We start from the raw sequence: 17,379 nt of genomic DNA on the forward strand, positions 1-17,379 counted from the left end.
TTAGAATGTTTCCTCACATTTTTGTAGTTGTGTACAAAATCCAAATTTCTCACGCCGGGATCATGGTGAACATTGGTCTCGTAACTTGCCTGAAAGGGTTCCTTTTCTGGCTTTTTTTCTCAGTCCAATAGCTAAACCTTAATCCTTGCATCTGCATTCTGTATAGAGGGAGAAACTAATTTCTTTGATATTTTACCAAGGAAAGTCAAGTCTGAAATTTCCATCTTTTTTTTTCCCGTATCCCAAGGCAGACTCTTACCGCCATCCCAAGGCAGACTCTTACCGCCATCCCAAGGCAGACTCTTACCGCCTGACCCCGCTCAATAACCTCAGAAAAGCCGATGCACGGCAATCAATAGAGCACTTTAAGATCTTTACTTAATCCTTATTCAGACGCATATCTAATTGACTGTAAAATGATGTCAGGAATGCTAATCTATATGATGTAAAGCTCGGATTACAAGAACGCCGGTGCCGAGAATTAAAAAACATTGCATGCATATACCCTATATACAGTGATTGGGAATGAATTATGAGCTTATAGCCATTTCTCTTGTTTTTTTTTACCCCCTTAGACTTTACTTGTTAGAGCAGCAGTATCTTCTCCAGAGCTGCGCTTCCTACTGTAATAGGAAGTTGCCACCATATTGGATCTACTCTCTCGGTCACCCTTATGTACAGTATATCTATCATCACTATATTTCATGCTTGGGTTGATACAAGAGGGGTTGATACTCCTACATTGACAGTGGAACTTTCACATGGTAGCCCACTTGCATGTTTCGAAAGCCAAGAGTGGAAACCACTGTTCTGGGAAAGTCCATTTCACAGAAAAAATGAGTCGCGAACGCTTTAAAGGAAACTCGATCTCTACCTATTGTGACCTCTATACAGTGGCGTAGTGTAGGTTGCCATTATCTGAGGCTATGAAGCAATTTCTGCCCACTAACCCATGGACTATTAGCCTTTTCTGAGCCCCGTCCATCAGTCTGTAATTAAACCCCCTATTTCCCAACTTTTTAAGGAAAGTACTGATGTCATTACAGTTGGCTTTTTGACCTATTAGAATTTTTCTGCTTTTTTGCAGATATGTTGCATAAAATGTAAAAAAAAAAAATTCATTGACGTAATATAGATTTTTTCAATTCATTTTTATTACATTTTTTTAACCTAAATATTTTGTAACCCTTAGCTCTAATCCTAAACTTAACCCTAACCATAAACATAACCCTAGCACTAATCTTCACCTTAGCCCTAACAATAAACCTATCCCTAGCCTAACTCTAGCACTAACCTTCACCCTAGCCCTAGCCTAATCCTAGCTCTAACCATAAACCTAACCCTAGCACTAACCTTCACCCTAGCCCTAACAATAAACCTATCCCTAGCCTAATTCTAGCCCTAACCCTAACCTTAGCATAATCCTAGCTCTAATCATAAATCTAACCTTAGCCTAATCCTATATCTAACCATAAACATAACCCTAGCTCTAACCTTCACCCTAGCCCTAACAATAAACCTATCCCTAGCCTAACTCTAGCACTAACCTTAACCCTAACCCTAGCCTAATCCTAGCTCTAACCATAAACCTAACCCTAGCCTAATCCTATATCTAACCATAAACATAACCCTAGCACTAACCTTCACCCTACCCTAACAATAAACCTATCCCTAGCCTAACTCTAGCACTAACCTTAACCCTAACCCTAGCCTAACCCTAGCTCTAACCATAAAAATAATCCTAGCCTAATCCTATATCTAGCCATAAACATAACCCTAGCACTAACCTTCACCCTAGCCCTAACAATAAACCTATCCCTAGCCTAACTCTAGACTAACCTTAACCCTAACCCTAGCCTAATCCTAGTTCTAACCATAAACCTAACCTTAGCCTAATCCTATATCTAACCATAAACATAACCCTAGCACTAACCTTCACCCTAGCCCTAACAATAAACCTATCCCTAGCCTAACTCTAGCACTAACCTTAACCCTAACCCTAGCCTAATCCTAGCTCTAACCATAAACCTAACCCTAGCCTAATCCTATATCTAACCATAAACATAACCCTAGCACTAACCTTCACCCTACCCTAACAATAAACCTATCCCTAGCCTAACTCTAGCACTAACCTTAACCCTAACCCTAGCCTAATCCTAGCTCTAACCATAAACCTAACCCTAGCCTAATCCTATATCTAACCATAAACATAAACCTAGCACTAACCTTCACCCTACCCTAACAATAAACCTATCCCTAGCCTAACTCTAGCACTAACCTTAACCCTAACCCTAGCCTAATCCTAGCTCTAACCATAAATATAATCCTAGCCTAATCCTATATCTAACCATAAACATAACCCTAGCACTAACCTTCACCCTAGCCCTAACAATAAACCTATCCCTAGCCTAACTCTAGCACTAACCTTAACCCTAACCCTAGCCTAATCCTAGCTCAAACCATAAACCTAACCCTAGCCTAATCCTATATCTAACCATAAACATAAACCAAGCACTAATCTTCACCCTAGCCCTAACAATAAACCAATCCCTAGCCTAACTCTAGCTCTAACCGTAAACCTAACCCTAATACTAGCCTTAGCCCCAACCATAAACCTAACTCTAGCCCTAACCTTAACCCTATCCCTAGCCTAATCCTAGCTCTAACCATAAACCTAACCCTAGCACTAACCTTAATCCTAGCCCTAGCAAGCAATAAACTTAACCCTAGCCTAACCCTAGCTCTAACCGTAAACCTAACCCTAACCAAAAACCAACCTTAGCCCTAACCTTAACCCTAGCCTTAACTATAAACCTAAGCCCAGCCTTATTCTAGCTCTAACCATAAATCTAACCCTAATTTTAGCCTTAACCCTAACCATAAACCTTACTCTAGCCCTAACCTTAACCCTAACCCTAGCTTAATCCTAAACTCTAACCATAAATCTAACCATAGCCTAATCCTAGCTCTAACCAAAAACCTAACGCTAATCCTGGCCTTAACCCTAACCATAAACCTAACCCTTGACATGGGTTGCAAGCTTACGTAGTTTGGCCAAAATATCTACTAATACCTCATATATTTTATACATAATTTATCTTTTTATTGCACATTTTTCCATTTTTTATGCAGGATGACGCTGGGTGCTTTAGTGTTTTCTGGGTGAATTGGGGTGTCTGTCTTTGTTGGGTGCACAAGCCTGCCTGATCTTATACTATGGGCATCATCAACAGGCTGTAACCAAGACACTGTGCATCACACGTACTTGTGTGACTGGCGTCCTATGCAAGCTTCATCTCTGTGCATTTTTAATACTAGGCAACCACCCCCTCCATGAATTGGTGGGTTTGTGAGTGGTTGCTCCATCAGTATTTTGCACCTGTGCTGCCCCCGTCTTTATCATGGGGGTCTACTACATCCTGCTAGGGCATTGGTAATCTGACCTGTTGTTGGTAAGGCTGTTGGTTTTTCTGTGATGTTTTCTAACAATAGACCTAACCCTACCACTAACCTTAATCCTAGTCCTAATTCAAACCTTATCCCTAGCCGTAACCCTAACCCTAACCATAAATCTAACCCTAGCCCTAGCTCTAGCCTTAAGCCTAAAGGTTAGGGTTAGAAAAAATATGTATAATTTTTCAATTTATCATAATGTTAGTGTTTTGATTTTCTTTTTTTTTTATTTAAGAGGTGCAGCAAACAGTGCAGCACATGTGCAGTGCAAATAATTCAATACTGTCTCCTATACAGAGCGGAGAGATGGGTCTCGATATAAGCAGTGACCAAGATAACAATACTCACGTCATGATGCTGAGAGATTTAACATCCCTCCACCTGATGGGAGGACACTCACTGGGACCAGGTGCTGTTCCTAGAAGAAGCGGCTCAGTGCTGTGTAGTTCTCATTTTGAGGCGGGAGGTGAAATTTTGCAGCTCCGTAGAATTTGGACCTTGTGCACCCCCAATACTACGCCACTGGTGCTACACAATAAGTTACTGTAGCTCACTTATTCCTGCATATACATCTGTGGTGTAAGCTGTGACGCACTTTATTGAGCCTTGCACCTGCGAGAGCAGCTGACAGTCGTGGAATATTTTCATTCACTGGATCTTGAAAAGTTTGAGGAACTGAAACGCTAAGTATATTAGAAAAATGGAGAACTTTTTTTGTGGACGAATCAATAGTGACCCATTTATGTAAAACCTAAAAATCCCCTTAATTCTAAGATTTTATAGTCCACCAATGCCAAAAATCTAAATTTCTGTAAGCCAACGTTCACACTGCTGATGTTATTTTTATGTAAGTGTATAACACCACTGGTACATCAGATGGGGGATAACATATGGTAATATATAATGTATTTGCCTTTGAACAACTTGACATATGTTTTTCATATTTATAGAGCAAGGCAAAAAAAAAAGTGTAAATTGAAGACTTTGAAGCCACAAGATGGTTCATGTGTGTCATACATTCACTAATAAGAGAAAACCAGAAAGGAAAAAATCTAAGTAAGTAGTGATGGTTCACTCTGCCCGGGGTTCGGCACCTTTTTATTATCCCGTGTAGGAGAGAAGATCACTGCTAACCTATAGGCTGGCTCTTCCCTACCTTGTATGATGATGTCAAGAAGAGGGAGGAGACCTTAATCACTTTGCACCACCCATGAGGAACGGGCAGATGCAGAAATCCCGTATTACAGACCACCTACATGTCAAATTTAGGTATTACTTTTACTTAAACAGACAATGAACATGCCTCACTGTATAAATTTGCCCCTGCACTAGCCTAGTCAGAAAAAGTGACTTTCCCTACTCATATTGGTGTTCACTTGCCATATCAGTCCTCAAGGAAGAAGTCTTATAGCCAAGAAGTTTTCTGCTCCAAGAACAAAACTTCCTGCTCCATGTGCTGGTAGCCCAGTGTTACTCTAGCTCATTTTCTTGTCTGCTCTAGAAATCATAGGGTTTGATTGGTTTTATTGAGTTTCCATGGGCAGGAAATGTTTTCATGGGGCTGCACATCTTGTAACTTTTGATTAGATGTGTCCTTCTTTATCTTTTTTTCAAGGCATAACATATCTTAAGGTGAGTAGTGTGACAAAAAAAAACAAAACATGATTTCTCGATACTCTGCCGGCAATTGTTTATGCCATAGGTGTCTATATTTGGCCACCCAGTGGTTGTGATGTATGTTACAGCCAGGCAATGGTTTTGCCAGAAAGTCATGATAATATATTGAATTTGGGGTCTTTATCCAAACTTGAGTAAAGGTAAAAGTGGACACATCTGTAACATGGCACGGCGTTAAAATATCTGAGCCGTAATGTGGCTCCTTTAATCCCCATCAAACTAATACCATGACAAATAATTTCATAAGGTCAGAAGCTATTATACACCGAGTTTTTACGACCTTGAAAAGTAAACTGGTATGACGACAGAAATTCCAGAAAATTCCGAGGAGGTGGCCACCAACCATTTCGAGTTACAGAGTCCCGTCTGGCTTATTTGTTCATTTTATAAGACCCACAAGATCTGGTTCACATCTCTGGTTTCCACCACATATACAACGTATGACCGATCTACAGTACCTTTTCAGGACAGTGAAAATCATTTAAAGAACCCACCTGTACCATGGTTAGTCTTGGTCGTTCGCACCGGAGTATACTGATTTTTTGACGTTCTTACAGGCGTATTGTCTTTGGGAGAGTTATCAACAGCGGAGATGGCCTCTCGTTCACAGTGTGGCATAGGTATCGGCCCCTGTTGTATCAAAATATCTGCAAGTGCCCTGTGAAAGAAATAAAAAAAATGAGAACATATCGAGGGGAATATAAAGGTACTCCTGATAGACAATTTATTTATATGATATCCTTAGGGGAAAGTTGGATATTGACGGAGTCTAGAGAAGTTTACATTAGGTCAGACCTGGCCATTATAGTCCAAGATAGTGAGATCATTAAGAAAACTCCAGAGAATACAGCCTATAACAAGAACAGGAACCAGCGCCATCACTAACAAACTTCATATTCATGAAGATACAACCCACAAAATACACCAGGAACCAGTGACATCACTGAGACACTTCATATTCATGAGAATACAGCCTATAACTACACAATGAACCAGTGACATAACCAAAACACTTCGTATTCATGAGAATACAGCCTATAACTACACCAGGAACCAGTGACGTCACTGAGACACATCATATTCACGGGAGTACAGCTTATAACTACACCAGGAACCAGTGACATCATTGAGACACTTCATATTAATGAGAATACAGCCTATAACTACACCAGAAACCAGTGACATCACTGAGACACTTCATATTCATGAGAATACAGCCTATAACTACACCAGAAACCAGTGACATCACCGAGACACTTCATATTCTCGGGAACACAGCTTATAACTACACAATGAACCAGTGTCATTACTGAGAAACTTCATATTCATGAGAATACAGACTATAACTACACCAGGAACCAGTGACATCACCGAGATACTTCATATTCATGAGAATACAGCCTATAACTACACCAGGAACCAGTGACATCACCGAGATACTTCATATTCATGACAATACAGCCTATAACTACATCAGGAACCAGTGACATCACTGAGAAACTTCATATTCATGAGAATACAGCCTAAAACTACATCAGGAACCAGTGACATCACTGAGAAACTTCATATTCATGAGAATACAGCCTTTAACTACACCAGGAGCCAATGACATCACCAAGACACTTCATATTCATGAGAATACAGTCTATAAATACACCAGGAACCAGTGACATCACTGAGATACTTCATATTCATGACAATACAGCCTATAAATACACAAGGAACCAGTGACATCACAGAGACCCTTCATATTCATGAGAATACAATCTATAAATGCACCAGGAACCAGTGACATCACCGAGACACTTCATATTCATGACAATACAGCCTATAACTACATGAGGAACCAGCGACTACACCAGGACACTTCAGATGCATGAGAATACAGCCTATAAATACAACAGGAACCAGTGACATCACTGATACACTTCATATTCATGAGAATACAGCCTATAACTACACAATGAAGCAGTGACATCACCAAAACACTTCGTATTCATGAGAATACAGCCTATAACTATACCAGGAACCAGTGACATCACTGAGACACTTCATATTCATGAGAATACAGGATATAAATACACCAGGAACCAGTGACATCACTAATGCACTTCATATTCATAAGAATACAGCCTATAATTATACCAGGAACCAGTGACATTACTGAGACACATCATATTCACGGGAATACAGCTTATAACTACACCAGGAACCAGTGACATCACCAAGACACTTCATATTCATGAGAATACAGCCTATAACTACACCAAGAACCAGTGACATGACTGGGACACTTCGTATCCATGAGAATACAGCCTATAACTACAACAGGAACCAGTGACATCACTCAGAAAATTCATAACTTCATATTCATGAGGATACAGTCTATAACTAGACCAGGAACCAGTGACATCACCAATATACTTCATATTCATGAGAATACAGCCTATAAATACACCAGGAACCAGTGACATCACTGATACACTTCATATTCATGATAATACAGCCTATAACTACACAATGAACCAGTGACATCACCAAAACACTTCGTATTCATGAGAATACAGCTTAAAACTACACCAGGAACCAGTGACATCACAGAGACACTTCATATTCACGGGAATACAGCTTATAACTATACCATGAACCAGTGACATCACTAATACAATTCATATTCATGAGAATACAGCCTATAACTATATCAGGAACCAGTAACATCACCAAGACACTTCATATTCATGAGAATACAGCCTATAACTACACCAGGAACCAGTGACATCACTGAGACACTTCATATTCATGAGGATACAGTCTATAACTACACCAGGAACCAGTGACATCACTAATACACTCCATGTTCATGAGAATACAGCCTATAGCTACACCAGGAACCAGTGACATCACTAATACACTCCATGTTGATGAGAATACAGCCTATAACTACACCTGGAACCAGTGATATCACTGAGACACTTCATATTCATGAGAATACAGCCTGTAACTACACCAGGTACGAGTGACATCACTAAGACACTTCATATTCATGAGAATGCAGCCTATAAATACACCAGGTACCAGTGACATCACTGAGACACTTCATATTCATGACAATGCAGCCTATAACTACACCAGGAACCAGAGACATCACTAATACACTTCATATTCATGAGAATACAGCCTATAACTACACAATGAACCAGTGACATCACCAAAACACTTTGTATTCATGAGAATACAGCCTATAAATAAACCAGGAACCAGTGACATCACTGAGACACTTCATATTCATGACAATACAGCCTTTAACTACACCAGGAGCAAGTGACATTACCGAGACACATCATATTCATGATAATACAGCCTATAACTACACCAGGAACCAGTGACATAACTGAGACACTTCATATTCATGACAATACAGCCTATAACTACATCTGGAACCAGTGTCATCACTGAGACACTTCATATTCATGAGAATAGAACCTATAAATACACCAGGAACCAGTGACATCACTGAGACACTTCATATTCATGAGAATACAGCCTGTAATTACACCAGGAACCAGTGACATCACCGAGACACTTCATATTCATGACAATACAGCCTATAACTACATGAGGAACCAGCGACAACACCAAGACAATTCAGATTCATGAGAATACAGCCTATAACTACACGAGGAACCAGTGACATCACTGAGACACTTCATATTCATGACAATACAGCCTCTAACTACATCAAGGAGCCAGTGACATTACCGAGACACTTCATATTCATGATAATACAGCCTATAACTACACCAGGAACCAGTGACATCACCGAGACACTTCATATTCATGAGAATACAGCCTATAAATAGACCAGGAACCAGTGACATCACCAAGACACTTCATATTCATGACAATACAGCTTATAACTACATGAGGAACCAGCGACATCACCGAGACACTTCATATTCATGAGAATACAGCTGATAACTACACCAGAAACCAGTAACATCACTGAGACCCTTCATATTCATGAGAATACAGCCTATAACTACACCAGGAACCAGTGACATCACTGAGACACTTCATATTCATGAGAATACAGCCTATAACTACACCAAGAACCAGTGACATCACTGAGACACTTCATATTCATGAGAATACAGCCTATAACTACACCAGGAACCAGTGACATCACTGAGACACTTCATATTCATGAGAATACAGCCTATAACTACACCAGGAACCAGTGACATCACTGAGACACTTCATATTCATGAGAATATAGCCTATAACTACACCAGGAATCAGTGGCATCACCGAGACTCTTCATATTCATGAGAATACAGCCCATAACTACACCAGGAACCAGTGACATCACTGAGACACTTCATATCTATGGGAATACAGCCTATAACTACACCAGGAACCAGTGACATCACTGAGACACTTCTTATTCATGATAATACAGCCCATAACTACACCAGGAACCAGTGACATCACTGAGACACTTCATATCTATGGGAATACAGCCTATAACTACACCAGGAACCAGTGACATCACTGAGACACTTCTTATTCATGATAATACAGCCTATACTACACCAGGAACCAGTGACATCACTAAGACACTTCATATTCATGAGAATACAGCCTATAACTATACCAGGAACCAGTGACATCACTGAGACACTTCATATTCATGAGAATACAGCCTACAACTACACCAGGAACCAGTGACATCACTGAGACACTTCATATTCATGAGAATACAGCCTATAACTACACCAGGAACCAGTGACATCACTGAGACACTTCATATTCATGAGAATACAGCCTATAACTACACAAGGAACCAGTGACATCACCGAGACACTTCATATTCATGAGAATACAGCCGATAGCTACAACAGGATCCAGTGACATCACCGAGACACTTCATATTCATAAGAATACAGCCTATAAATACACCAGGAACCAGTGACATCACTGAGACACTTCATATTCATAAGAATTCAGCCTATAAATACACCATGAACCAGTGACATCACCGAGACACTTCATATTCAGGAGAATACAGCCTATAACTACACCAGGAACCAGTGACATCACTACTACACTCCATGTTCATGAGAATACAGCCTATAACTACACCAGGAACCCGTGACATCACTAAGACACTTCATATTCATGAGAATACAGCCTATAACTACACCAGGAACCAATGACATCACTGAGACACTTCATATTCATGAGAGTACAGCCTATAACTACACCAGGAACCAGTGACGTCACTGAGACACTTCATATTCATGAAAATACAGCCTATAAATACACCAGGAATCAGTGACATCACTGAGACACTTCATATTCATGAGAATACAGCCTATAACTACACCAGGAACCAGTGACAACAACAAGGCACTTCATATTCATGAGAATACAGCCTATAACTACACCAGGAACCAGTGACATCACTGAGACACTTCATATTCATGAGAATACAGCCTATAAATACACCGAGAACTAGTGACATCACTAAGACACATCATATTCATGAGAATACAGCCTATAACTATACCAGGAACCAATGACATCACTGAGACACTTCATAGTCATGAGAGTACAGCCTAGAACTACACCAGGAACCAGTGACATCACTGAGGCACTTCATATTCATGAGGATACAGCCTATAACTACACCAGGAACCAGTGACATCACTGAGACACTTCATATTCATGAGAATACTGTTAGAATCTATTTTGTTTTACTATTGGCCATCTTGTTTTGCTTTGCTGGCTTCTAGTCTTTTACTCTGGTGCTGGGTTTCTTGGTCACGTGATCTCTGCACTCTTTATTACTCAGCACCTGGCTCCCATTCCCGGCTGGACATCAGTGTTGTTACGCTTGTGCTCAGGCTAAATAGCTTTGTTTAGTTCTTTGCACTTTGGACAATTGTTATCCTGGAACTTCTTGTTCCACTAGTTTTGTTCCCTTTAATCTTCATTTCTGCAACTAACTTTTCTGTTAGGAGGTCTCCTGCTTTTGCTCCCAGTCCTTAGATCTTTTAGGGACCCCTTTACATTTCCTACAGGTCTTCGCTTGAGTTCAATGCAGGAGTTTTGGTGGGGCTATTCATAAGGAATAGGGCACCCACTCCAGCGTAGGGTTAAGCTGAGTCTCAGTGCAGGGACAGCTTTTTGCTCCTATTCCTTAGTTCTAAGTTGCAGAGCAAAACAGTATGTCCAGCCGCGTTTAGAAAAAAAAAAGTTTTTTTTTCTCTTCTCCTCTCCTCTCCTGGATTTTCTTCAGTATGAGTACCATCCAGGAGCTTGCTCAACGCTTGCAAGGGTTGACTCTGGAGGTTGCCGGTCTTCTGCAGTACGTGAGTAAATACACTGCAGAATGCTATGAAGAACCTAAGGTAGGATTACCTGAGTGTTTCTCGGAGAAACGACAGGATTTTTTTCATTTAAAAATGCTTGTTTGTTGTATTTTCGGCTAAGACCTAGATCTTCTGGGAGTGAACTACAGCGTGTAGGGATTATTATGTCTCTATTGCGTAAAGAACCTCAAATCTGGGCGTTTTCCTTGTCTCAAGTTTTAGCTTCTGGCAGGCTTGAATGAAAGGGTTAAAGATTTGCTCATTGCATTCCCTGCACCTGGTACTCTGCAAGTTGCCATGCAGTTAGCTATCCGTGTAGATAGAAGGTTGAGGGCTAGACAGAATGAGGAGACGTTTCCTGTATTGCTGGATTCTGTTTCTCACGATATTCATGCCAACACTGGGGAATCTATGCAGGTCGGGGCAATGTCATCCCGTTCCAAGGAGAGGGACAGGAGGTTCTCTGAGGGACTGTGCTTGTATTGCGGTAAGGATGATCATTTTTTAAAGCAATGTGAGGTTCGCTTAAGGAAAGAAAAAAAAATGGTCAGTAGAAATAACCCTCCCGTTCGCATTGCGTTTTTACGTTCTGCTGGGGTGTTTTTTCCTGGTAACACCACCTGTCAGGGTCGTTTGATTGAGTTTCAGGTAATGGTGGATTGTGGTTCTGCACTAAATTTGATTGATCAACAATTTCTTGAAAAGTATAAGTTCGGTTCTGAACCTTTGTCGTCTCCTTTTCCTGTGGTGGCAATTGATAATACTTCCCTGGAGCAGGGAACATTCTTCGAAAGGTCACTGGGTTTCCGCTTACTATAATTATGGAACATCAGGAGCAGATTGACTTATTTGTACTTGCTAAGTTGCCTTCCCCGGTCATCCTGGGGTTGCCCTGGTTAAAAGTGCATAATCCTTTGCTGGACTGGTCGTCTTGGTTCCATAAGATCCTGGGGTCAGGAGTGTTAAGTGTTGTAATGTTCACATTGCGGCTGTTGTGAAGGGGGGAGTTACCTGAACCCATTCAGGATTTTTGGAGGGTTTTTTTCGGAGGTGGAGTCGAAGGCTTTACCACCTCATAGAGATTACGATTGCGCTATTGACTTCGTCCCTGATGCTAAACTCCCTAGGAGTCGGTTGTTTAATCTGATAATTCCCGAGAGGGCGTCTTTGAAGGAGTACCTTAAGACTAGTTTAGCTGCAGGACACATAAGACCCTCTAAGTCTCCTGTGGCGGTTGGGTTCTTTTTTGTCAAAAAGAAGGATGGAGGTCTTAGGCCATGTCTGGATTTTCGGGAGATTAATCAGATCACTGTGCTCAATCCTTACCCGTTACCACTTATTCCGGATTTGTTTAACCAATTGACCGGAGCTAAATGGTTTTCTAAGATTGACCTTCATGGGACATATAATTTGCTGTGGGTGAAGGACGGAGATGAATGGAAGACAGCTTTTAACAACCCGGAAGGTCATTTTGAGTGTTTGGTGATACCTTTTGGGCTTACTAACGCTCCTGCAATTTTCCAAAATTTCATCAATGACATTCTGAGACCCTTGATCGGTAGGAGTGTTATTGTTTATCTGGATGACATTTTGGTTTATTCATTGGATCTTGAGTCTCATTGGCAGAGAGTCCGCGAAGTTCTTCAGATACGGAGAGATAACACACTCTTTGCTAAATTGGAGAAATGCAAGTTTGCTGTCCAGAAAATTTGTTTTTTTGGGGTTACTTTGTCTCTTGTGATGGTTTTGAGATGGACCCGGTGAAAGTTCAGGCTGTGCTGGAGTGGCCGAGGCCTGAGGGTTTGAAGTTCATACAGAGGTTTTTGGGGTTTGCCAATTATTACAGGAAATTCATAAAGAATTTCTCCGTCATCGCTAATCCCATTACTGATCTCACCAAGAAGGGTGCTAACACAGTCCAATGGTCCACCGAGGCTACTGAAGCTTTTGAGTATCTCAAGGAGAGGTTCAGCTCTGCTCCTGTTCTTATCCAGATGGATGAGACCAAGCCATTTTTGGTTGAGGTGGATGCCTCATCTATAGGCGTAGGGGCAGTTCTGTCCCAGGAGGGTGAGGATGGGGTGCTTCCCTGTGCTTTCTTTTTAAAAAAAAATTCTGAGACAGAGCTCAACTATGATGTTGGGAATCGTGAGTTGTTGGCTATTAAACTCGAGTTCGAGCATTGGCGACATTGTTTGGAGGGGGCTCGACATCCTATACAGGTTTTCACTGAACATAAGAATTTGATTTATCTGGACGCAGCTAAACGTTTGAATGCCCGTCAGGCTAGGTGGGCACTGTTTTTTGCCCGGTTCAATTTTTCCATAACCTTTGTCCCGGGGACTAACAATGTTAAGGCTGACGCTTTGTCTCGTAGTTTCTCTCCAGCGGTGAATGCTGAGAGGGAGGAGTGCATTTTGCTGGTGGTGGCCACATTGGATTCTGAGTTGGAGAATAGCATCCTAGGAGCTCAGAGTGCGGCACCAACTAACACTCCGCACGGTAAATTGTTTGTGCCTAGAGCCTTGAGGAGAGCGTTGTTTGTTGAATGTCATGAGTCTTGGTTGGCGGGTCACCCAGGGATTTCGTAAACTAGGAAGTCTATCGGTCGGAGTTTCTGGTGGCCAGGGTGGCAAAGGGAAGTCATCAAGTGGGTGCGTCAGTGTTCTGTGTGCGCTAGGTCAAAGGCCTCTCACGTTCCGGCTGCAGGGCTGCTATGCCCCTTGGAAGTTCCTAGTTCGCCATGGACGCACCTTGCCATGGACATTGTTTCCGATAGAGGACCACAGTTTGTGGCTCGCTTTTGGCGTGCTTTTTGTGACAGATTGAAAATTCATTTGTCATTCTCGTCGGAGTATCATCCAGAGACAATGGACAGACTGAAAGGAAGAACCAGGATGTCGAGCAGTTTTTGAGATGTTTTGTGGCAGACAATCAGGAAATGTGGTCAGAATTTCTACCACTTGCAGAGTTTGCCCTTAATAATCATACTTCTTCCTCGGCTGGTTATTCTCATTTTTTTGGTTGTACTGGCAGGTATCCATCTTTTGGTCCATTTTCCAAAGTTGGGGCTGCGGTACCGGAGGAGGACAATTTTTCTGGTGATTTGGAGAGGGTTTGGACAAGTGTACGCCTGAACCTTAAAGAGGCTAACAGGAGATCAAAAAGGTATTTTGACAAAAAAAGAAAGGAGTCCTTGTTTGCTGTTGGGGATATGGTTTGGTTGTCCTCTAGGAATCTTCGTTTGAAAATTCCTTCTAAAAAACTGGGGCCTAAATTTGTGGGTCCTTTCAAAGTGGTTCAGATTGTCAACTCGGCAGCGGTGAGGCATTCCCTCGTCCTGGAGGATTAATTCTGTGTTTCATGTGTCATTACTTAAGAAGGCGGACACGCCTGTTGATGAGGACCGTGAATTTGAGATTTCTCCCATTTTGGATTCCAGGTGGCATAGAGAAAGATTACAGTATCTTGTGTTCTGGAGAGGTTTCGGCCCCGAGGATAATTCCTGGGTGAAGGCCGAGGACGTCTCGGCCTCAAGGCTAATTAAGGCTTTTCACAGGAGATTTCCTGGTAAAGCTCGGCCTAGGGGATCCGGAGGATCCTCGTAAAAGGGGAGGTACTGTTAGAATCTATTTTGTTTTACTATTGGCCATCTTGTTGTGGTTTGCTGGCTTCTAGTCTTTTCCTCTGGTGCTGAGTTTCTTGGTCACCTGATCTCTGCACTCTTTATTACCCAGCACCTGGCCCCCATTCCCCGCTGGACATCAGTGTTGTTACGCTTGTGCTCTGGCTAAGAAGCCTCATTTAGTTCTTTGTGCTTTGGACAATTGTTATCCTGGGACTTCTTGTTCCACCAGTTTTGTTCCCTTTAATCTTCGTTTCTGCAACTAACTTTTCTGTTAGGAGGTCTCCTGCTTTTGCTCCCAGTTCTTAGATCTTTTAGGGACCCCTTTCCCTTTCCTACAGGTCTTCGTTTGAGTTCAGTGCAGGAGTTTCGGTGGGGCTATTCAAAAGGAATAGGGGACCCACCCCAGCGTAGGGTTAAGCTGAGTCTCAGTGCAGGGACAGCTTTTCCCTTATATTCCTTAGTTTTAAGTTACAGAACATAACAAATACAGCCTATAAATACACCAGGAACCAGTGACATCACTGAGACACTTCATATTCATGAGAATACGGCCTATAACTACACCAGTAACCAGTGACATCACTGAGGCACTTCATATACATGAGAATACAGCCTATAAATACACCAGGAACCAGTGACATCACTGAGACACTTCATATTCATGAGAATACAGCCTATAACTACACCAGGAGCCAGTGACATCACTGAGACACTTCATATACATGAGAATACAGCCTATAAATACAATGAGAACTAGTGACATCACTAAGACACTTCATATTCATGACAATACAGCATATAAATACACCAGGAGCCAGTGAAATCACCGAAACACTTCATATTCATGAGAATACAGCCTATAACTACACCAGGAACCAATGACATCACTGAAAGACTTCATATTCATAATAATACAGTCTATAAATACACGAGGAACCAGTGACATCACTGAGACACTTCATATTCATGAGAATACAGTCTATAACTACACCAGGAACCAGTGACATCACCAAGGCACTTCATATTCATGAGAATACAGCCTATAACTATACCAGGAACCAGTGACATCACCAAGGCACTTCATATTCATGAGAATACAGTCTATAAATACACCAGGAACCAGTGACATCAGTGAGACACTTCATATTCATGAGAATACAGCCTATAAATACACTGAGAACTAGTGACATCACTAAGACACTTCATATTCATGAGAATACAGCCTATAAAAACACCAGGAACCAGTGACATCACCGAAACACTTCATATTCATGAGAATACAGCCTATAACTACACCAGGAACCAGTGACATCACTGAGACACTTCATATTCATGAGAAAACAGCCTATAAATACACTGAGAACTAGTGACATCACTAAGACACTTCATATTCATGAGAATACAGCCTATAAATACACCAGGAACCAGTGACATCACTGAGACACTTCATATTCTTGAGAATACAGCCTATAACTACACCAGGAACCAGTGACATCACTGAGACACTTCATATTCATGAGAATACAGTCTATAACTACACCAGCAACCAGTGACATCACTGAGACACTTCATATTCATGAGAATACAGCCTATAACTACACCAGGAACCAGTGACATCACTGAAACACTTCATATTTATGAGAATACAGCCTATAACTACCCCAGGAGCCAGTGACATCACTGAGACACTTCATATTCATGATAATACAGCCTATAAATACACCAGGAACTAGTGACATCACTGAGACACTTCATATTCATGAGAATACAGCCTATAAATACACCAGGAACCAGTGACATCACCGAGACACTTCATATTCATGAGAATACAGCCTGTAAATACACCATGAACCAGTGACATCACCGAGCTACTTCATATTCATGAGAATACAGCCTATAACTACACCATGAACCAGTGACATCACTGAGACACTTCATATTCATGAGAATACGCCTATAATTGCACCATGAACCAGTGACATCACTGAGACACTTCATATTCATGAGAATACAGCCTATAACTACACCAGGAACCAGTGACATCACCGAGACACTTCATATACATGAGAATACATCCTATAACTACACCAGGAACCAGTGTCATCACTGAAACACTTCATATTCATGACAATACAGCCTATAAATACACCAGGAACCAATGACATCACTGAGACACTTCATATTCATGAGAATACAGCCTATAACTACACCAGGAACCAGTGACATCACCGAAACACTTCATATTCA

General features: G+C 41.4%; 1 protein-coding gene across 13 annotated transcripts in view; it reads right to left on the minus strand.

The window, feature by feature from the left end:
• SHISA6 (shisa family member 6) overlaps positions 1–17,379 on the minus strand; it is a 635,156-nt gene that overhangs the window by 545,551 nt on the left and 72,226 nt on the right. For all 13 annotated transcript variants that reach the window (XM_073660256.1, XM_073660257.1, XM_073660254.1 and 10 more), the window contains exon 3: positions 5,625–5,788. In XM_073660256.1, coding sequence (XP_073516357.1) covers positions 5,625–5,788 — 164 coding nt within the window. The remainder of the gene's footprint in view (positions 1–5,624; positions 5,789–17,379) is intronic.

This window comes from Phyllobates terribilis, unplaced genomic scaffold (assembly GCF_046119375.1).
Source record: "Phyllobates terribilis strain yellow unplaced genomic scaffold, ASM4611937v1 Scaffold_25__1_contigs__length_18738178, whole genome shotgun sequence".
In the NCBI taxonomy this organism is placed as follows: Eukaryota; Metazoa; Chordata; class Amphibia; order Anura; family Dendrobatidae; genus Phyllobates; species Phyllobates terribilis.